The following is a 23,768-nucleotide window of genomic DNA, read 5'->3' on the forward strand; positions in this document are numbered from 1 at the left end:
TTTTCAATGTACACTGCTTTCTGTACACAGCAATGAATTGCAGTTTTCAATTCCCAAATGTGCAGTATCATTTAGTCTGCTTCCTACCCTTTCTTCACATTTTGTAAACTGTGTTTTCCATCTACCTCTGCAGGAAATGACAGAAGTCAATTAATTATTTTTGTAGGTTTCATCAAAATGTAAATGCAATTTTGTGCAGTATTTAAGTAGATTATATTAATAAAAGTACTTCTCAACGTAAGAATACAGTTCTGAAACTTAACACATAAAAAGTACTTTGGTGCCTCTGAACAAAGAAAACTTCATGTTGTGCAAATATAGCTTAATGGGTACTGACTAACAGTTACAAAAATATTTAAATTCTATCATATTAAAGCCTTAACTATGTTAAAACATTTAGTATAACAACATGTTTTCCACACTTTCAATGAATGGTTAACTTATTCATACTCAGTCTTCTGAGAACTGCAGGAGGTCACTACAGGAAAACTGATTATGGACCAAGTTTTAGATTGAGTGCATGAGGTGTGTATGTCCAGTCTTAAGTCTTCTGTACACAAGTAATTGCGGTGAATCTGCAGATCTTTTCATATAGATTCATTTGAAGTAGTTTATAATAAGGAGAGTCGCTGCAAAATTTGTCGATACTGGTTTTCCAATTCTTGGTATTCTCTGTCTAAATTTTCCATTCTTTGTTCATCTGTAAGGGGTACGATAGGTGAATGTTCATCATTATTCTCTGTATCATTGAAAAATTTCTGGATTTTCTTGTATTCATCCTGTCCTTTCTGAAATAAAAAAAAAAAAAAAAAAAAAAAAAAAAGATAAACATTGATGTTCAAACTTTAATAATAGATAGAGATATATATAATTTTTATACCTGGTATGGGATGTTAAGTCTTCTTTTGACTTCCAGTCTGTACTGCTTGTACTCATCAGGATTTTTAACATTGGTGAAAAGCAACTTTAAAATTTCATATACCCTTCTCATTTGTTTCTGTGGAAAAATATGACATTTTTGAAAATGCTTCACATTGCACTTTAATGTGATGTAATTTCCCATCTCGTTCATAGTTCACATACCTTACTTAATTTCAGAGGACTTATTACACTGCAAAATTTTTGGTATCCTTCCTTTAATGCATCTGGTTGTGAATTTATTAACTTCACACAATTTCTAACATCAACAAAGTCTCTAAGGCGTTGAAATTCGTCCGATGGTCCTTCAACTAAAGGCAAGAACAATAAAACAATTTAAAAATGCCGGTTAGAGCCCAAGAACAAACCTAAGATCCTGTATTTTACTTACATTCCATTAATTACAAGTGAAAAAATGATTTTACGACATCTGTCCTCAATAAAATTCAATATCATCCACTCTGTAATCTCACAATACCTTTTAGAAATACAACACAAAATCTAAAAATGAAAATATTATATCAAAAAATTGGTTATTTCTTCATTAAAACATAACAACTAAATTTCAAAAACCCCACAGTATAAATTTTGTTACAACATAACTTCACTATTTTCAAAATGTAAGAGCTACTGGTGCCCTCTTGCTGAAAGTTTATCTGGGAGGGAAGAGGATGCTTCATTGAAATTTTGTGTAAATTATTCAGTGGGTTAATTTGGCCTATGCTTTATTTCCACTCAGAATGGCAGAACAAAGACTATTTTGTCGTAAATATCTTAACAATGAGCTGGCAGCTACGGTGAATAATCCATTAATGTCATCAGAGGTGGGTTAACCACACAGTCATAACATTCACTGTTGGTCATCAGTGTTCTTGTTTCTTTGTACAGGATTGACTAATTTCTTACCACGTAAAGTTATAAGAACATTGCAGGAATTTTAGAGAAATCAGATGCTGAATCTGAAATTGACTACTCTAATAACAGTGATTTTGTGGGAGGGATTAATGAGGACAAGGATCACATTGTCAATACATGACATTTTCACGAACACCCCAATCATCGAAACAGGCTCAACCACATTCTTTCGAATTTATGGTCACTGAAGATAAATCATCACGCCAAATTTCCACCATCACCAACACAGACATTTTGAAAAAGTGTCTGCTGTCAATTTCCTGAGAGAAAAAAGAAGACCCAGAGTTAACTCAAGAAATAACAGTATTTGTTGTTGTAGTTGTGGTCTTCAGTTCTGAGACTGGTTTGATGCAGCTCTCCATGCTACTCTATCCTGTGCAAGCTGCTTCATCTCCCAGTACCTACTGCAGCCTACATCCTTCTGAATCTGCTTAGTGTATTCATCTCTTGGTCTCCCTCTACAATTTTTACCCTCCACACTGCCCTCCAGTACTAAATTGGTGATCCCTTGATGCCTCAGAATATGTCCTACCAACCGATCCCTTCTTCTAGTCAAGCTGTGCCACAAATTCATCTCCTCCACAATTCTATTCAGTACCTCCTCATTAGCTACATGATATACCTATCTAATCTTCAGCATTCTTCTGTAGCAACACATTTCGAAAGCTTCTATTCTCCTCTTGTCTAAACAATTTATTGTCCATTTTTCACTTCCATACATGGCTACACTCCATAGAAATACTTTCAGAAACGACTTCCTGGCACTTAAATCAATATTAACAAATTTCTCTTCTTCAGAAATGCTTTCCTTGCCATTGCCAGTCTACATTTTATATCCTCTCTACTTCGACCATCATCAGTTATTTTGCTCCTGAAATAGCAAAACTCCTTTACTACTTTAAGTGTCTCATTTCCTAATCTAATTCCCACAGCATCACCCAATTTAATTCGACTACATTCCATTATCCTCGTTTTGCTTTTGTTGATGTTCATCTTATACCCTCCTTTCAAGACACTGTCTATTCCATTCAACTGCTCTTCCAAGCCCTTTGCTGTCTCTCACAGAATTACAATGTCATCAGCAAACCTCAAAGTTTTTATTTCTTCTCCATGGATTTTAATAACAGTATCTTTTACAAAAAAAAAGGGAATTGCACCTTGTAAAGGATAAAAGCCCCTACCATCTACTTTATAAATTAGTGATACCATTTATAGTCTCAGATCTGCCAGTTCAAACATTTTGCTGATACTTGTCAATTGGTAATTTTCAGTGTTTTCCCTAAAAGTGCAGTGACGCAGCTGTTGTTAACAAGGAATACCCAAGTATACAAACAAAATGTGCTGGAACACATTCACAGCCCTCTGCCTTTCAAAACACACACACACACACACACACACACACACACACACACACAGAGAGAGAGAGAGAGAGAGAGAGAGAGAAAGCGAGCGAGAGAGAGAGAGAGAGAGAGAGAGAGAGAGAGAGAGAGAGTGTACATTTAGCATCCACGTTACATTGTCCACTATTGCTAATGCTGAATCTGGTGTTTTTATTAGAAGTTACCACTTGTTAATTAAATGCTTAAAGAATGCTTCAATATCGTGTGTATGTTATGTACTAATAAGTGACGAATTAAGTCCAAATTGTTGGTAAATGTCATTTAAAAATAAAATACTTATCATTTACACATTTAAAAATGCTGTTGCCAAGTATCTTCATTTAGTACAGGGTGATGGACTGACACCTAAGTGGAACAGAGAATTTAATAAAAATCTGATGCTGTCTATACTGTCAAAGATAAAAGCAAAAAATATTCAAAAAGGGAAAATCATTGAGAAGTATTGATCCCCAAAGACTGTCATTCACACTCTCTGATGCTATAGCCCATTTCTAGATGTACTGAAAAACATAATCCAAACATCAAAGAAAACAAAATGATGACAGCATATTCTGAGTTTAGTAAAACATTAAATTATTTGTGTACCTAGTAATAAATCACTAACAATTCCAAATTTGTTGTAATACTGTAAACTGAAGCCTCTGTCTGAGAAAGGAAATAAATACAACTTACATCCAATTTACCTTCTGACAAAATTCTCAAAAATTTGAGAAGGATATATATACAAGCGGCCTCAATCTTCTGAATACAAATAGTAAAGAGGTTTTCAAAAAGATTTATCTATTATATATTGTAACAATACAATCATCTACATGAGTGAAGAAAGTAACCAGGATGTAGGGTAAAATTTAACTTACACATACATTCTACTTTTTCATATATTACTTTGAGAGACTTTTTACAACAGTGTTTAAGATCATAGTTTCAATTTGCCTTCCACAAATGTTTGATGTAGCCTCCACTGGATGCACAATGAACATCCAGATAATTGCATCCTGTACTTTCTTTAACATGTATGGAGTTACTGTTATTGCCATGTATGGAGTTACAGTTATTGCCATGCAGTCCCACTTCACCCATAGTTGTTGAAAGGAGAGGCACAGAAACTTTCAGAAACTTACTTCAGTTGCTTCTCCCTCTCCCTCCCCAAAAAATATCACACGTTGCAATATCAGGCAACTTTTACAGACTAATGGTGCAATACGACGTCTGTACAACCCGATCCATCAGTGAGGCTGCTCACCGTTAGAAATGATCTTAATGTAGGTGCCAGTGACGTGGTGTTACATTCTACTTAAAAATGGAATTTTGGCATGTTTTTGCAATTGTGGAAAAGGTAGATTCTCAACGTACCCAGGTATGCGATTCCTGTACCCATTTTTTTATGCAAAAAGAACAGGCTGTCAAATTTCTCTCAGAAACATGTACACAACCCATGAGGCTTTGCAGGTTTCTCATGCTCCACTAAATCTGAAAACTGTTCTTATCCAGCTACATGCCCACAATTAATTAGACATCTCTACATGATAATGTTCACCACCATTTTGAACACGCTTGTAATAGCGAATCCTTGTGACTTGAAATGCAAATGTTGCCATAAAACATGCCAGACATGAGGACTGTCTAAAGCTACTCTCAGAATTGGACCTGAAAGCAAATGTGGATATGAAAAAATTATGTGATGTCGTAATGTGAAATTTCATGTTGTGGAGCATTTTTAAGTGTGAAAGATAGAAATGAGATCCTTGAGATTTTTGTATTGTGGAGAGGCACGAGGTCAATGAAGCTGAACTCAAGAGACACCATGCTGGATTACATCGTTTGCAGTTAAAGCCCATATTTTTTTGTTTTTATTTTTTAACTTTGTTACATGATATATGCTGTTTCAAAGCACCACATTGAATATCCATCTTTTTTGTGTGATTTTTACAATAAAATGATTTGCAAGAACAGAGTGGTTGTTAAACACTATCTGAACTTCATGATTTTCATATAACAACTTATATGCTGTGAAAATGGTATCTGAACTTCGTGATTTTCATATAACAACTGACATGCTGTGAAAAAAATGTCTTTTCAAGGCACTGGCAAATTTTATGATTCATAAAAATTCACTGTTTCAGGTACGATATGCTACAATTACATGTCACTGGTTGAACCCTCAGAGCATCATAAAGCATGCAAAATCAGAAACAGTTGATTAAGGTTTATTTGACACACACACAAATTAAGATGTGAAAGGTGGATGGTTTGCATCCTGCTTCCTTGAAATATTTTTTTGTCACCGTCATATTTTCTAGAAAATTCTCTACTTTATTATTAACATATGTGTAAATAATCAATGTTATGTACAAGCAAGAGCACTTCCATTTAAAGCATTCATTTTGTGAATATGGGCCAATGAATTTCAAGACAACTGTCCAAGTCAATAGTTGGTTTCTAGCAATTTTGTACAGTGTATTCTGCAGACTAGACACAGCTAGCACATAGACAAAGGAGCTGAGAAGCATTTCTCATATGAGGACGTCTTAACTCTCAGATGGGCAACAAGTAATACTTCTGTGAACTACGTTTAAATTGTTAAAGATGGTCAACGTATTCAATGCGCACATGCACACCATCTACGGATTCCCCCCTTACATTAGCAACCAACTGTCAATGCCATCATCAAAGGCTTTGAGCTGTAGGATAGGTAGTGCTGTACTCATGACAAGAATCAAGCCTCTGAATTATAAATGAGTTCCACGTGTTGAAACAGAGAATGCAGAACACCTGTCATCCACTCAACACAAATTGAGCAATGAACAAGTGATTGAATGAACCAGCTGCATCAGGCATATGCATACTGACAACTTACAATGGGCACCAATGTGAACTTTTAGTTTTGATGTGAAAGTTAAACTTCACATCAACTTTTATCTTGACTTATATGTACAAGATACAGTTTTGTGTAATCAGACCAACCTTTTGAAACCTGCTGTATATTGGTAGTTAGGATTTCTAAAGAGTTCTAATATTGAGAAAGCTATTTCCACATACAGAATGGTTGTTTTTGTTTCTTTGCAGATAATGCAAACATTGTGGTAAGTGAATCCAGAAAGATCTGTCATAACAAACATTTATTAATGAATTGTTTAATTGTTTCTCACTGAACTTTGGAAAGACTACATGCAGTTCAGATTTCCAAACAGTGTATGTTTAAAATCTGATGACAACCAGAGAGAGAAGAACGTAACTATGTTAAATTCTTGGGATTACATTTTATGGTAAATTCGACTGGGAGAAGCCACCACAGAACCACTGAAGCATTTACACATATCTTCATTTGAAATGTGGCAATATACAAAGAACCTGGCTTACTTTCATTCCCTAATGTTATATGGGATCTCATTTTGAGGTGACTCATCAATCTAGAAGTGTGTAATACAAATTATTTGTGATATGAATTGTGGTGATGTTCATGGAACTGGGAATATACCAACTTCTATTTCCCAGTATACTCATTCCTTAATGAAATTTCACATAAATATCAGCTCTTTTTTTCGCACAAACGGTGCAGTGTAGGCAAAACAGTAATAAGAATAAGCTACATTAAAAAATCTCATCACTTATTTTAGTCCAGAAAGATGTCAATTATTCAGCAACACATGTTTTCGATAACTTGCCACTGGCCAAAGAAAGTTTAAGTTTACTTTAAATTATATTTCATTTGTAAATAAAGGCTTTGTTAGTGTCCAACATGTAGTCATTGATGAATACATTTTAATCTTACCAAATTATGAGTTACATAAAAACCCAGCTTTGCACATTTCGGGTGGGTGAATGGACAGTGTGTTGCACAATTATTTTGTGAACTTTAGCATGTTGACTTTTACATGTACAGGATAAATTTGACATTACCTTTTACAAGAAAATGTGCAGCTTTGTACTTATTCCTATTCCTAGAATCTAATTCTACTTAGGATCTGTGGAAGGAACATTAGCACAGCTCTTTTGTAAATATGTATTGCACATTGTTTGTTAATGGCATGTTCTATATCCTTGAGGACCTCCTCAACATCGATTATGGAACAGAAAACTAAAACAATGGAAAATCCAGGCTGTTATGTAACAATATTAGAGAAGTAAAGTTGCTACGCACCATATAGCGGAGATGCTGGGTCGTGATAGGTGCAACAAAAAGGTTCACACAATTATAGCTTTCGGTCATTAAGGCCTTTGTCAGCAAAACACACACACACACACACACACACACACACACACACACACACACACACAACTTGCACACGCGTCTGCAGTCTCAGACAACTAAGTCTTGCAGTCTCAGACAACTCTGACTGCATATGTGTGTAAAAGGTTGCGTTTGCACAAGTGTGTGAGTGAGCGCGTGTGTGTATGTGTGTCTATTGCTGACAAAGACCTTAATGACCAAAATCTATAATTGTGTGAATCTTTTGGTTGTGCCTATCACGACTCAACATGTCTGCTATATGGTGAGTAGCAACTTTTCTTCTCTAATATTGGAACAGAAAACATATTGCACATGCCAGCTGACATACTGATGAGGATATTATCTATGACTTAAATTCTTTTCAATGAGTTGGTGCTTTGTGTGAGACAGCAGTACTGTCTGTTCACGGTAAATTGATGATGGGTGCAGTGCCTGTCTGGAATGACCTTGCCCTCATTGTGGTTACTGAAGGGAGAAAAGTGGTGAGGACAAGGCAGCATCAGCTGCTTGCAGCATTGCTGGCACCACCACCCACATTTTGTGCTACACAAAATCAGTGGAAGCACTTGCAGAAATATTGCTCACTTAAGTGACACTTCCAATGGATCAGTAACCACCGAAGTTTATGTATTCATGCACAGGAGTTTACTTAAAATTTATATATTATTCATTTATCTAAAAGCAGATGAATGCACAACTTACGACACTACGAACTGCAAGTCAAAAACTGATTTTTTAAGTCTGTTTGCACACTGCATTTACTAAACACAGCACAGCAGTAATGATTACAAAATGTAATTACAGGGCGTAGTTCTAAGTCTAGGGGACAAGGAAAAAAAATTCCCGGATTTATCTCGGATTTCCGGGTTAAAAATACACTATCCCGGGTGAAAACACACTTTTTCCATGTTTAGTGGCAGCATATTTTCCATGGAAAACTTATCAATCCTTTGAATGATTATGGGTTTATACATGGGCATTGAATTTCCTGGCACTTTGGAAAACTAAACTCAGGGAAAAAGACATGTTTTGGAAATATCTTTGATGTGCAGCTACATGTATGCTACGTATTTTCGTATTACGAAAGCATACGCATGTTACTTTCCGAATCATTGAAATCGAGACTGCGATGCGCTTTCGTAAGCCAGTCATAGCTCATGTCACATGATCTCACCAGCCGATGGCAGCGGATATTCAGAGCATAGAACACATGATGTGGTCAGCCAACAGCAACGCACTGAAGTGGCATGAACACACAAACAGGGAAATTAAATTAATATACATGGTGTTGCTACAAGAAAGGCAAAGCGTTCACGTATAATATTGGTCTCTATGGTTAATAAGCTACAAGAGAAGCTAAGCTTTCGCATATAATGTTGATCTTTTTTGCGCGTGTTACACTTTAAGGTATATCGCACAAATGTGCCAGTAAAAGTTTTACTAATGACGTAAATGTCTGATATTCAAGATTCGAAATTCTTCTAAATGGCTCGTTATCAAAGAGTTGATTTTTAAATGAGAGTCAAACGCCCCGTAATTTAAGAAATTCATGGTACATTCTCGCACATCGTTCAACTTACGTAAAAGGATATTTACTTTTAAAGTAACGCTTTTCAAACCGCCATTCACAGTATTTTCCTGGGACCTGTTAGAAATATGTTCGTTTCAGCAGTTGCCAGAGAGCGCATATAACAGGCGACACCGCAATTGCGCAGCTACCGAGACGTAGGAAGCCCGTATGTACGTATGTGTAAAACATTGAAAGATCATACATATCATAAAAGAAAGCCATCTGCTGTGGCCGAGCGATTCTAGGCGTTTCAGTCCAGAGCCGCGCTGCTGCTACGGTCGCAGGTTCGAATCCTGCCCTGGGTAACGGATGTGTATGATGTCCGTAAGTTAATTAGGTTTAAGTAGTTCTAAGTCTAGGGGACTGATGACCTCAGATGTTAAGTCCCATAGTGCTTAGAGCCATTTGAACCATCATAAAAGAAACAAGACATCAGAGGATACTCCAAGAGCATCGGAATTTCGTGAACCATACTAAAATGTGCACATTTCAAATGCATACTTAAAGTGCATCCAGATCCCCAGTGAAGTAGACCTCGACCTGATATTAAGCTTTTCAGTGTGGTTTTCGGGATGTAAATTTTCTTGGCGCACCAGTACTGTATTATATCATGTTTGGTTCTTTATTATGGTGTAATGCCATATGTGCTAAAAGATGAAAGCGTGCACTTGAAATGCAGTGAACAGCTGAAACCAGCCAGTACTGTGTAATTAAACATTTCGTTTCAAATACATTGACTGCCTCTGCCAAAAAGGTTAATAAAAGTTAAATTTCCTTAGCAAACAGATAAAAATAACTTCATTGTTCTGCAAGGTGATTAATGCTTGACTGTGAAAAAGGCGAAAATAAAATAAAATCTGAAACTAATAACATATTTCAGACTTCTGTAATTATGTGAATGTATTTTAATTCACTTGATAGAGCCCGGCCACAGATATCGACTGTTTTCATTTGACTTGTAAACGAAGGAGAAACAGCAAAATCACTAAATGTAAACACGGGTCACATGGAGACTGCCCACTATAACTCAGACCGCTCTGCATATCAGCCCCAGATCTACGATATCTGTTAACCAGGTCAATACAAAAAAAAAAAAAAAAAAAAAAAAAAAAAAAAAAAAAAAAAAAAAAAAAAAAAAAAAAAAAAAAAAAAAACGAATTTTCAAAAATGTGTTCATCTTGTAGCACACATCTTCCTGAAAAATCTGAAACATAAAACATGTGTGTTCGAGGAAATGTAAGACATGTTGTTTGGTCTTAAGTGTGCCAAAGTGCAGTGCCACGCCTCCTCAGACAGCATTCTTCTATCACACGTCTCTGTATTTCGCTCCGTGGAATTTAAACGTGTATATTTTGTAATGGATGCCATCAAACTATATGCAGGACAGTGGAAGTTGAAATGTCCTGTGGTGCCTCTCCTGCTCCCATTCAGCCGGTTTGACAGCCTGCCCCTCTCTAACCACATAATCAGACGGCAATTGGCATTCATCCGTTCGGCTTTACTCCGCTCAGCTCGTACAGCTCCGCCCCCTTTTGTCTGCGGAATGTTTATTTCTAGATGCGATGAGGATTCTCCTGACAAGAGATATTACGTACACTATGCACGCATTCAAAAATCAACTTATGATTCATTCAGAAATCAACTTAAAATGTGTTCAAAAATGTTGAAAAACCAACAGGGGTGCATTTCAAAATCATATGAATAATTGATAGACCAACATGCGCTGGATGCTAAGCGCTTTGTGAAACAAGCTTTTTTTCCTCAAGAATATGAATTTGGCGCCCCCTTTTGCCGGTAGCATCTAGCTGCTTGCTGCGACTGCTTGCACAGCCAACAGCCACATTGCTGTAGCCATAAGCGGGAGAATCTACTGCTCAAACGCAACTCAACTGCGCATGCGCCCGCTCGTAACTGCTAAACCAATGTAATGTAAATTGCCTCATGCTCATCGGATCCAATTTGTTGTTATGAAGTACTGCATAGTCTTCCTAAAGCCTTTGACACATTTTGCTATTGGCACACGCTTGCATGAGCACTGCGTGTCGTCGTCGTATATGGTACATTTCCTTTGCAATTTAAGTTATTTTCGTTTTTTCTCTCATTTACGTTTTATTGTTGAGGTGTTATTCTGTAGTCGCGGGATACAGTAATATCCTTTGTTAGAGTATCGATTCTTACCAGGCAAAATTACAAAAATTTAACAGGAAACTAAAAGACAGAAAAATTCCCGGAATTCTAAAAAATTCCCAGGTTTTTCCCGGATCTCCCGGTTGTCCCAGGTCATAGACACCCTGAATTAACTATGCCTGAAACAATTGTCAAATGATCTTCACTGAAGATCAGTATCATTTATGTATGACACCACCACCACCACCACCACCACCACCACTTGAGGGCATGGTGCTGATAACTTCATCGATGCCGTTTCCATTATTCAATTTTGGATCGAATACTCTTACTCCAGCTGCTATACTTCCCTGCAGTAATCTTGCCAGTCCTGTGCAGTAACTGAAAGGAAAGCAGCAATTAACAAGATCCTGCAATATTTTTTTCGGCGTGTCACCAGCGACATTGCTCTCCTTGAAATTGTGTTTTATTTTGGCCCATGCCAATTCTATGGCATTTGATAGCAGTTGCAGGGCAGTAAACAGACTACTTTGTGGCCTTTGCTCTCAGCAATTTTATCCACACTGTACACTTTCACTTTCATGGCTGGTTTATTTTCCAATATTTTAGACAATAATTCAACCTTCCTCATTGAATCAATTCAGTTAATAGCCTGTCTCTTAACAACTCTACCATCGTGATCCTGAAATCATATTTATTAGGCATTCTATCGAACTCTGCTGTGCTTTGACACATTATCCACACTATCACAGGACTGGGTGGAATGTTAGGAACCACCGTATCTCAACCCTCCTCCCCCTCCTGCCGACAGCCACTAGTTTCGTCAACTTCAAGAAGTTTGCAAGTTAATGGAACCAATTTCTTGCATGAAGCTTCATGACTATGTCAGACCGGGTTGCCAAGTTCAGGTCCTGGTGCAGCACAGTTTTAATTTGTCAGGAAGTTTCAAATTAGTGCACATTTTACTGAAGGGTGAAAATTTAGTCTAGATTCTTGCATCCACACACACACACACACACACACACACACACACACACAACCAGCACCAACAGTCAGGGAAGTGCAAAATGAGTTTACCAATCAATTTGTTTCACCAGAAAGAAAATTAGAATGGCAGTATGGATTTCTTTACATTTTAGGTGATTTTTTAAGTTATGTTTGTGATAAAAGTAGTAAATACTGGTTGTAAAAATCTAAGAGTAATTAAAAGGCAGTCTCCTGGTAAGATACCAAGCCGCATTTTTGTTTCCTGTTATCAAATATTTGATTATACAATAGACAAGAAATGTTCAAAATCTGCATATGACATCCTCAAAGTTTTCAATCTAAGCAAAGATTTTGATTAACTACAGTATGTTTCTTGGTACACAACAGGTATTTGCAGCAAGTTCCTGAAATAAACTGATTCAAGTGACCTGAAGTAACTTGAGTAAGTTTTTGTTCTAATGTAAACACCTCAGCATGTGTTTCCTTAAGTTACTTGCTAGTAGACACAAGCCTTTTGCAATACTTCACAGCTAGAGGCAGCTTGACTTTGGCAGCACTCTGAGACAAACAAATATCTTTCAAGTAGTTCGATTTTCTATGTTTCTGGAAGCACTGCTGAAATCGTCAAGTTATCGTAACCAAACAGTATGTAGATGTAACAATGCAGGCCTGATGTTTTAAGTGTTGAAGTGACCCTACAATTTTTGTTTCAGTTTGTGTTTTATTACTCCCACAGCTATTTTAAGTGCTAAGAACCATGTCAATCTGTGAAACTACACCCTTTGGCACTATCAACAGAAACAGCTGTCGCAACAGCAACATAAGGAAAAGATAGATTGCTACTCACTGTAAAGATGACACATTGAGATGCAGCCAGACACAACAAAGCGACACTTACACAATAGCTTTTGGGAAAAAACTATTTGTCACAAAAGGAAGAAACATGCACACATATTCATGCTAGCAAGCACATTTCATGGAGAAGGGCAGAAGGGGAAATAAGTGCAGGTGGTTTGGCACAGGATGGAAGACAAAAAGGATCTGAGATGTGAATAGAACAGAGGGGGTGGAAATGTGGGTGGAGGGTGTGGGGACAGTGAGTTACTGTAGATTGAGGCCGAGATAATTATGGGAGCAGAAAATGTGTTGTAAGGGTAACTTATGCCAGTGCAGTTTAGAAAAGCTGGTGGTGTAAGGGAAGATCCAGACGGTTCCAGTAGTGAACTAGCTACTGAAATCAAGTCTGTTATGTTCAGCTGCATTTTGTGCCACAGGGTGCTTTACTTGGCTCTTGGCCAAAGTTTGGGAGTGGCCACTCATCCTGGTGGACCGCTGGTTGATAGTGATACTAATATAAAAAGTTGTACAATGACTGCAGCAAAGCTGGTATATGACGCAGCTGCTTTCACAGGTGGACCAGCCTCCGATAGGGTAGGATAAGCCTGTGACAAGACTTTAACAGAAATTGCTGGGTGGATGGATCAGGCAGATCTTGCACCTGGATCTTGCCAAGACACCCTATCTTCATTCTTCTACAACCTCAACACCTTCTCTCCTGCTACTTCACCTGGATATTGACCACTTCATCACCAATGGCTCCATCCACACCTCTGTCCACAAACCCACCAACCAGTAACAACCCACCAACAATACCTGCATATTAACAGCTGTAATCCCTTCCACATCAAAAAATCTCTCTCATACAGCCTGGCCACCTGAGAATAGTGTATCTGCAGGAACAAGAACTCCATTGCCTAAATATGATGAGGGTCTCTCTAATACCTTCACAGACAGGCACTATCCCTCAGACCTAGTCCACAAATAGCTCTCCTGTGCCATTTCCCCACCTCCAATCACCCCACCACCCACAAGGACCAGCTACAAAGGATCAGCCATTACCACTCCACACCGGAACAACTTTACCACATCATTCGTCAGGGCTTTGCTTACGTATCATCATGTTATGAAATAAGATATGTCCTACTCAAAATGCTTCCCACCTCTCCTCAAGCGGTGTTCCTTCACCCACTATCTCCATATCCTAGTCCACCCCTGTGTCACTCTCAATCCCAACCACTTGTCACAGGGATCACCTCCCTGCAGAAGACCTAGGTGCAAGACCTGTCCAATTACCCACCCAGCACTTCTACTTCTTTGATATGCTTATCCTATCCCATCAGAAACCAAGCCACTTGTGAAAGCAGTCATGGCATACACTGGCTGTGCTGCAATCATTGCACAGCTTTTTACATTGGTATGACTACCAACCACTTGTCCATCAGGACAAAAGGAAACCATGTAACTGTAGCCAAGAGCAAAGTGGATCAACTTGTGGCACAACATGCAGCTAAACATAATATGCTCGATGTCAATGGCTGATTCGCTACCTGAGCCATCTAGATCCTCCCCTGCATCACTAGCTTTTCTGAACTGTGCAGATGGGAGTTATCCTTACAACACATTCTCCACTCCTGAAATTATCCCAGCCTCAACCTACAGTAACCTACTGTCTCTGCAACCTCTGTCCTATTACTCCTCCCTATTATCATCTTCCACCTTTTTTGTGTACCACCCTCTGCCAATACACCTGCCTGTCTTTCTCCTTCCCAGCTCCTCTCCCTTTTCACTCCCTCCCCCCCTCCTTTTTCCACCTCCTGCTCCACAGCCTCCCTATACTGTGCCTGTTGGCAGTCTAGTCCCTGCAAGCTCTACAGACAGTCCTCTTCTCTTCCTCCACCTTTGCCCTGCTATCCCTTCCCCTTTCCCACCCTCCTCCAGATTGCTGCTTCTGATCTGCACGACAGTTTTACTTCAGTCCGAGCTGCAGGAGATAATGGTCACATGCACGAGATGTGTGCTTGCTTGTGTGAATGAATGTGTATGTGTTCTCTTTTCTGATTAAGGCTTTGGCCGAAAGCTATCTGGAAGTGTCTTCATTGCGCCTGTTTGCAACTCAACATGTGATCTTTAAGGTATGTAACAATCTATCTTTTCCTTACATTGCATATATTCCAACCTGGAGTTTCTACTACTTGCTAAAATAAAGTAACTTATTTAAGGAACACAGAAGTCAATGAAACATATCTAGGAATTAAATAGGAAGGTATAGCTGTCTTGCATGAAGTAGAACTTTCACAAATATTTTCTGTGGATGTATAATAACCAAACGGAATAAGAACATTAAAATGGTAAGAGGTTGACATTAAAAATTCATTACTCTAATAGCCTAAAGATTAAATAGTTGAAGTTTCTCATGGTACTTAATATCAACATTATACTCTGAATACCAAAGCCTATAAATTAGCATTACATTTTTTTATCCGTATCCTATCTTACAACTCAAGCCACTGATCAGTTTCGATAAATAATGTGTGAAGGTGAAGCTTGAACATTGATAACAAATGTTTCAAATATTAATTCTGCTTAAAATAATTTGTTTCACATTCTTTAAGTTTACTTTCTGCTTTAACAGACAAAAGCAAGGGTAGCTGCTGTGAAACACTTTGGCATTACGTAAAAGATATTTTATAAAAAATGAGTTAACACATCAGAAATATTCCACCTCTCTTATATAAAACTGTTGTTACAACATTACCTGTAATGTCCACAACCTCTTGCATAGGTACATAATATTCATAAATACATTCCAATAAATGACTGCCAAGCCCGTGCCTTTGAAATGGTGGTAGTATCAACATCTGGCCAATACGAGGCCTGATGTTATTGGGGTAAGCATAGAATTCATACACAGTAGCAAACCCAGCAACAGCATACCTGGCACTGCCATCAATTTTATATTTTTCATAGCTGAAACAGTCATGTTTGTTTTTAGATAAGTACACAAATCCAAAATTATTCTGATACAACATTGAGGACAGCTGTACTCACACTACAAACATTCTCCAGTGATCATCATCAGTATCAATTAAACTAGCTGCATCAATGTACCACAATAAAAATGTTTGTAATCTTTCATGGTAATCCTGGTAACCTGGTACCAACACATCACAAACGTATACCTCAAAAACTCTTTCAGATATTTCTTTATCTATAAAAAGAAAAACAATTATTTTATATAATACATACAACATGAAAAACCAACTAGAGATTAAAAACATTCAATAAGCTTACTAATTGTGAAGGATTTCTTCAGTGTTCCCAAAGGTACAAATTCATAATCTTTTGTAATCTCTCTACAAAAATCATCTATATTTGTATAATATCCAGGAGGGATGGTTTTTGACATTTTCTCCAGTACATCATCAGCCTGGAAAGAAAACAGTCTGGATGATAAAAAGAACTATTAATTTCATATTTTTGATACAGATATGTACTTAATAGCACGGCAGTTTCATACAACAGCAAAGCTTGTCATGTAACACAGTATAAACAACAACAATACGAATTAGGATAATCGTTGAGTAACAAACAGGCACATTTAAAAATACACTATTTAAAAGTAGACTAAGCTCCCAAAGTCCTCCTCCAGATTTAAAAAAGCACACATTCATACACACACCATGTAAACTCATGCAGATGGTCACTTCATACCTGTGTTATGAGCACCTTGACTGAAGTGAATGGCGAACTTGTCTGAGATGGGTAGTGAGGTACGGCACTGGCGAGGAGTGGGGATGGGGAGATACAACAGGATAAGGGTAGAGGAAGGTTCTGCAGTTATGCGTGTACGAGTGTGCAGGGATGTGGCAAGAACAGGATAGTAGATTGTTAGGTGTAGTATGGGATAGCTGTGCTACAGGAGTGGAGTGTGTCAGGTATGGGGTAGAAGCGGAGAAGAGAAAAGGACTATGCAGGTGCACTGGGAAGAGGCAAGTTGTACGTGAGGCTGGAATGGGAGTAGGGAAGGTCATAGAGGCAGACACTAGTAAAGTTTGAGTCTAGGGTGGTTATGTGAAAAAAGTATATATTGCAGGGACAGTTCCCAACTGCACAATTCAGGAAAGCTGGTGGTGGTGGAAAGCAAACAGATGGCAAAGGCTATGAAGCAGTAGTAATCAAGTGCACCGCATTGTGCGGCATGCTTGGCAACTACAGGGTGGCGCACGAAATGTGTTACCAATTGTTTCTTTCACAATTTATGACGCACATGAGATATCCAGCTGGGATCTCTACAGCAGTACCAGCAGAGCTTGGAAAAACAAATGAGTTATGAAATGATGTGTAATTCACGATACTGCCGCTAGCAGAATAGTAAGCAGCAATGGCTGGCAATGGAAGACTGACGACACAGCAACGATCGGCAATCGTGTTACTTTTTCATGAAACGAAAAGCCTTGTTGTGATGGTTGGTTGGTTGGTTGGTTGTTTTGGGGAAGGAGACCAGACAGCGAGGTAATCAGTCTCATCGGATTAGGGAAGGACGGGGAAGGAAGTCTGCCGTGCCCTTTGAAAGGAACCATCCTGGCAATTGCCCGGAGCGATTTAGGGAAATCACGGAAAACCTAAATCAGGATGGCCGGACGTGGGATTGAACCATCGTCCTCCCGAATGCGATAAGCCTTGTCGTGACTCAGAGGCGTTTTCGACAACAGTTTAACACACGATGGGTCCCTTGCAAGGAGACCATCCACAGGTTATACGATAAATTTGCACAGCAAGGAACAGTATTGGAAGCAAAGCGACCTCAGCCTAAGCCTATTTGTTCGCCGGAGAACATTGAAGCAGTACGAGTTGCTGTACAGAGAAGTCCCGGCAAATCATGTAGAAAGGCAGCAGTGCAACTGGGAATATCCATTCAACACATTCTTAAAAGTGACCTCCATATGTACCCATTCAAGATGACCTGTGCACAGAAGCTAACTGAAAAACACAAGCAGCAGAAACTACTGTTTGCTCAGTGGGCAGAGGATAGGGAAGAAACTGTCAACAATGTTTGGATTTCAGACGAGGTGCATTTTCGTTTAGACCATGAGTTTCCAAACTGGGGGGCGCGCCCCCCTGGGGGGGGGGGGGGGGGGGGGGGGGGCGGGGGGGGCGCGTGATGATGTTGCAAGGGGGGCGCGGGTGGAGTTAGTGGTCTAAACCTAATATTTCTTTTTAATATCGATATTTTAATAAAAATGAATGTGCGGGTATTAATGATAGATTATGGTGCTAAATGCAATCATTTGGCATCCCACTTCCCACAATCCTATCTCAATAACCTATCCTAGAACATATAGCTTTTGAAGATCACATTTAGAATGTCACACACAGAAACTCTCAAAATTACGAAGGCGATATGCATTAATTCTAATATGTCAGATTTGTAAACAACTTACTTCTGACAATTGGAAAACAGAAAAGTCAGGTATTAACTATTCCGTACACTTGTACACATGAACTGAACGTAATCATGTTATAACTTTTAGCCATAGTAGGCTATGTTCATCAGTGTAATAATCACTTATACTGCGTAACTGCAAAAATGCCGTTTTATTACCCTGTCAACCCACGCATCCCCATGTGATGCGATTACAGTGACTTTCATAGACTGTATACGCTTTAAATGAACTGGCGGGTTCGTAATTTGGACCCCAGGGTTATGCCCTTTGTCACCAGAAAAATGTGCACAACGTGAATGCAAAACTAGTACAAGTGTTCGTTCTGAGCAGGGTACTTCACACTATTCTGGAAACATTGTCGTGACTGCTAACAATGAAACATAACCCAGCTAGGTAGACAATGAAGTCCATCAGTGAGGCTGCCCTTTTTTTTTTTTTTTTTTTTTTTTTTTACTACAGGTCTTTCATTCGGATTACTTATCTGACAAAGCAGTTATTTTTCTTCTGCCTTTTTGAAATATGGCATAATTTCGTTTGAAATTAGTGTACGTTCTTTGCTGCGACGATGGCTTCTTTTGGCACGAGTACAGAGATAACTGCTTGGCACTGTGCACAGTTTCCAGCGATGTATGAGGTGTATCCATGACCTTACTTGATTACTGTGAAATTTGACAACCAATTCATTGATGTTATCTCAAAACTTATAATGCTTCATTTATAAGTAAAGAAATGATAGACGGCACGAAAACGATTTTCACATAAAACCCCAGGCTGCACTGCTCAGAACAGCACCACAGAACATGTAGCAAATTCTTAGGGTGCCTGTGGGCTGTTTCCGCCCTAATCCGGGAAAAGCCCGTTTCTAACCAGCAAGAGCCCTGCTCGGCCAACAGGTCGCAGACAGACAGTGCACTGACTACCCGCGCTGCGGCTGGGCTTCCCCATTCTTCGCCCTATTCCTCACAGGCAGTCATCTGAGGTGCCAACAGACGACAGTAGCTTTCCTTTATTTCAGTTGGTTGCTTGCAGTTGTTGACACATCTGAAGTATTGGATTTTGCTGATATCGCGTTGAATCTTTCACAGTTGTGCCTCAGTAAAATCAGTGTTAGTGCGAAATTCTACTGTTAACTTCTTGTTTTCTTTTTACTTCATCATGAGTGTCGTGAAAAAATTTAAATATAATGATGATCATATCAAATACGGTTTTGCTTCTATACAAAAAAATGGTGTTGACCAGCCGCAATGTGTTATTTGCTATGAGGTATTGAGCAATGATTCCATGAGACCACCTCGTCGAACACGATTTGTGGGCAAAGCATGATGCATTGAAAGAGAAGCTGAAAGTATTTTTTGCTGCAAAATGTGATAATTTGAAGCGAATAAAGTTGGACACTGCTGGATCCTTTGCTCAGACAACAGAAAAGGTACTGGAAGCCTCGTATGAGTTATTGCTACTTATTTCAAGGACCAAGAAAAGTCATTATCGGAGAGACACTAGTCAAATCCTGTTAGTTGAAAGCTGCTGATATTGTTCTTAGGTCAGAAAGTAAACAAAAACTTTCACAAATACCGCTTTCTGACAATACTGTAAAACGTCGGATTGATGATATGGCCGAAGACATACAAAATCAATTAGTTACGGCCGTCAAACAATCACAGTTTTTCGCAATACAATTAGACGAGAGTACCGATGTTGCAAATTGTTGCCAACTGCTAGCTTTCGTTCCCTATATAGAAAATGAAGCAATTAAAGAAGAGTTAAAGTCAACTTCAAAAGCAATTCATATAATGGCAGCAGTCTCTGAATTCTTTTGTAAAAATGAGTTATCATGGCAGAAACTGACAGGCGTATGCACAGACGGCGCCCTATCAATGCTTGGATGTCACTCAGGATTCGTGCAGATGGTCAGAGAAAAAAAACCCTGGTGTTACTGCTATCCACTGTGTAATACACCATCAAGCATTGGCAGCTAAGACACTTCCAAAGGAACTCAATGATGTCTTGAAACTGTGCATCAAAATCGTGAATCATATTAAAAAGAGTGCATTAAATTCCAGGTTATTTACAGCTCTTTATGAAGACTTGAGAGCTGAGTATAAAACACTTATTTCATACAGAAGTACACTGGCTCTCAAAAGGAAATATGCTAGGAAGCTTATTTGAACTTCGAGACAAGTGATGCAGTTTTTGAAAAATAACAATCAAACTGAATTGTATATGGAATTTAGAAAGCACGGTGTTCATGTTGCATTGACTTATCTGTCAGATATTTTCAAATCTTTAAACACATTGAATTTGAAATTACAAGGTGGAGAGTCAAACATAATTTTTCATCGGGATGCCATCAAAGCATTAACTGATAAGTTGCAACTATGGAAATGTAACATTTTAGCCTGCAATTATTCCTGCTTTCCCAGATTGTTTGGAATCCTGGAACAAGCCAGATTTCAAAACGATTTTAAGGATACTGATACTAAGAGTAAAATATCGAACCACTTGCAGCATCTCATTGATGAATTCGAACGATACTTCCGTAACAGTCGTGATGATAAAATTTATTATAGGTTAGCAACGGATCCACTTCACATTGACGTGAATGTGTTGCCAGACAGACTACAAGAGGAAGTCTTAGACATTAAAAATGATTCTGCAGCGAAGTATGACTTTGAGAAGATGGATAAGCCTTTATTTTGAGTGAAATATCTCACTGTGTATCCCAGCACAGCAGAACAAGCACTGAAACTGTATTTACTTATTTGTGCGAAAGAGCATTTTCAGCGCTAGTGGCAATAAAAAATAAGCTTAATAGCAAACTCAGTATTGCCAATGATTTACGTTGCACAGTTTCTACTATTCAGCCAAGAATTCAAAATCTTGTAAAAAATATGCAAGCTCATCCTTCACATTGATTTATTTGTTTGTTTCTTGCCATATGTGTGTGGAAATAATATTTTTATAATACATACGTCACATTATAAGAGAACTTGTTATTTTCCTCCTAACTATCCTTACATGTAGGTAATACTGTAAAATTACAAAAAACTATTTTGAAGAAACAATATAAAATAATCATAGTGAATCTGATTTAAATATAAATACTGCGTGTGATCCTTATGGATTCTGATGTTACGTGTGCTATGTTATTTCAATTAATAATAGTATTTCTTCTGGATGAAGACACAGCGAAAGTTTATCCTAGATATGGCAAGCGAAGAGTAGTCCTAAAATCGTATACTGGAGAAGAAATGGTGTGCAGCAAGGGAATGTAATCAAGGTAAGGAAGTTGTTTTATTCATATTTTTTAAAGTTCTGTGTAGTCTGCAAAATTATTTCGTAAAACTTATTTTTTTATTTTTTGTCTGGTTCTGGGAACTGGGCCTTTATCGCTGTTCGGTAACTGTCGTCGTTGACATAAATGCCAACCTATGCGCGACGACAATGCGGAGTGCTATAGGCGTACAAATCAGTAATGTTCGTTAACACCTTGACTGAGTGACTATTTTTGATAATGAGTGAAAGTAATAAGCTACACTCAACTTAAAATAATGGCCCGCATCCACTAATCTGCAAAGGTCGCAACTATTTTTCCTTGTTTACAAAGGACTTTGCTTTAGGAGTGGCTTATAATCACTAGACTAGACTGATGACGTAATAACTGCGACCTGATACATTAACAGCCCACCATGTTACATGACGTCACAATTACAAATTTTTCAATAGTTTCTTGATAATTAATAAAAATCTCTATTTTTTTGGGAGGGGGGGGGGGGGGGGCGGCACGGAAGTTTTCTTTTCGGCAGAAGGGGGGCGTGACAAACAAAAGTTTGGGAACCTCTGGTTTAGACGGTGTGATTAACAAACAAAATGTACGCTTTTGGGCCACTGAAAACCCACAAGTGCTTCATGAACGACAACATTATGCTCCGAGGATTACAGCGTGGGCAGCAATTTCCAGTCATGGACTTATTGGATCCTTTTTCTTTGAAGAAACTGAACAGCGAGCATTATTTGAGCATGCTTCGCAATAGTTTCATTCCACAGCTTCTTGCTACTGCCTTGCCCTTCAACATGCAGTGGTTCATGCAAGATGGAGCAAGGCCACATACTGCAAACACTGTGTTGGAGTTTTTACACTAGCATTTCAACATGCAGATCATTTCACTCTGGTTTCCAGGTCGCTTCAATGACGGACAAAATTGGCCCCCCAATAGTCCAGACCTCAATCCACGTGATTTAATGGAGCTCAAAGACTTATTCTTCAAGCTTGCAGTGAAATTACAGAAGACGTGCCGTAGTATAATCACTAACTTCAGTGTTCGTTTAAAGGAAGTTAGGAAACGAAATGGTGGACATATTGAGCATGTGCTGAGTTAGAACAAATCTCCATGGACGGCTCTTCATTGTAGTATATGTTCCTTTCAGATTGTATTGACAAAGTTTATATTCAAAAACAAAATGGTAACACATTTCATGCACCACCCTGTAGGTGGTCCAGCTGCCTCTTGGCCACTGTTCAGCAGCGGCCATTCATGTGTACACACAGCTTGTTGGTGGTTATACCCACTTAGAATGTCTTACAGTGTTTGTGGTTAAGTTGATAGATTGCATGGCTGTTTTCACAGGTGGGCCTCCCTTTGTCAGGTAAGAGGTGTCTGAGTCAGGCCTGGAGTAGGTAGTAGTTGCAGGATGTATGAGACATGTTCCATCTAGGTATTTTACAAGTACATGAGCCATGGATCACAGGATTAGGAGCAGGGGTTGAAAAGGGGCAGACAGTGATACTGTTTAGTTGGGTGGGCAGCGATATACTACTGTGGGTAGGGTGGAGGAGGATATTTTTCATTTCAGTGCACAATGAGAGCTAGTCTAATGCCTGGTGGAGAACATGATTCACTTACTTCTGTCCTTGGTGATACTGAGTCACGAAAGAGGAAGGAGGGGGTTTGGTGCCACTTTATTGTGTATTGCTGATCAGTGGGTATGTGAGAAATGGTAGGTGACTGTGGAGACAAGGCAAGGGAAATCTGTCTCAATGTATATGGAGAAGTTAATTTTGATCCATGAAGGACTCAGTGAAACCCTTGGCATATTTGGACAGGGACTTTTTGTCACTGCAGATACAACAAGGGCAGCTAGGCAGTTTGGAAGGGACTACATGATGTGGAATGTGTAGCAGCAGTCAAAATGGTGAGTTCAATGTGAACAAGAGTGCTGATCAAGTCATCTTTGAGGTAGATGTTGAAATTGAGGGTGATGAGGACCACCAGGTGAAGCAAATAGAGGAGAAGGCATTGGGCTTTTGGGGAAATGTGGATAGGACATCCTCACCCTTG

The 23,768-nt window shown here is 38.7% G+C and overlaps 1 protein-coding gene across 1 annotated transcript in view; it reads right to left on the minus strand.

Annotated features, from left to right (window-relative positions):
- Nucleotides 1–209: 209 nt before the first annotated feature.
- LOC124546089 (histone acetyltransferase type B catalytic subunit) overlaps nucleotides 210–23,768 on the minus strand; it is a 69,700-nt gene continuing 46,141 nt past the window's right edge. Inside the window, exons 5-10 of the mRNA XM_047125011.1 lie at nucleotides 16,280–16,415; nucleotides 16,037–16,196; nucleotides 15,744–15,955; nucleotides 1,084–1,229; nucleotides 881–997; nucleotides 210–788 (exon numbers count right to left, since the gene is read on the minus strand). Of these exons, the coding sequence (XP_046980967.1) occupies nucleotides 612–788; nucleotides 881–997; nucleotides 1,084–1,229; nucleotides 15,744–15,955; nucleotides 16,037–16,196; nucleotides 16,280–16,415 (948 nt within the window). The 3' untranslated portion in view covers nucleotides 210–611. The remainder of the gene's footprint in view (nucleotides 789–880; nucleotides 998–1,083; nucleotides 1,230–15,743; nucleotides 15,956–16,036; nucleotides 16,197–16,279; nucleotides 16,416–23,768) is intronic.

This window comes from Schistocerca americana, chromosome 1 (assembly GCF_021461395.2).
Source record: "Schistocerca americana isolate TAMUIC-IGC-003095 chromosome 1, iqSchAmer2.1, whole genome shotgun sequence".
In the NCBI taxonomy this organism is placed as follows: domain Eukaryota; kingdom Metazoa; phylum Arthropoda; class Insecta; order Orthoptera; family Acrididae; genus Schistocerca; species Schistocerca americana.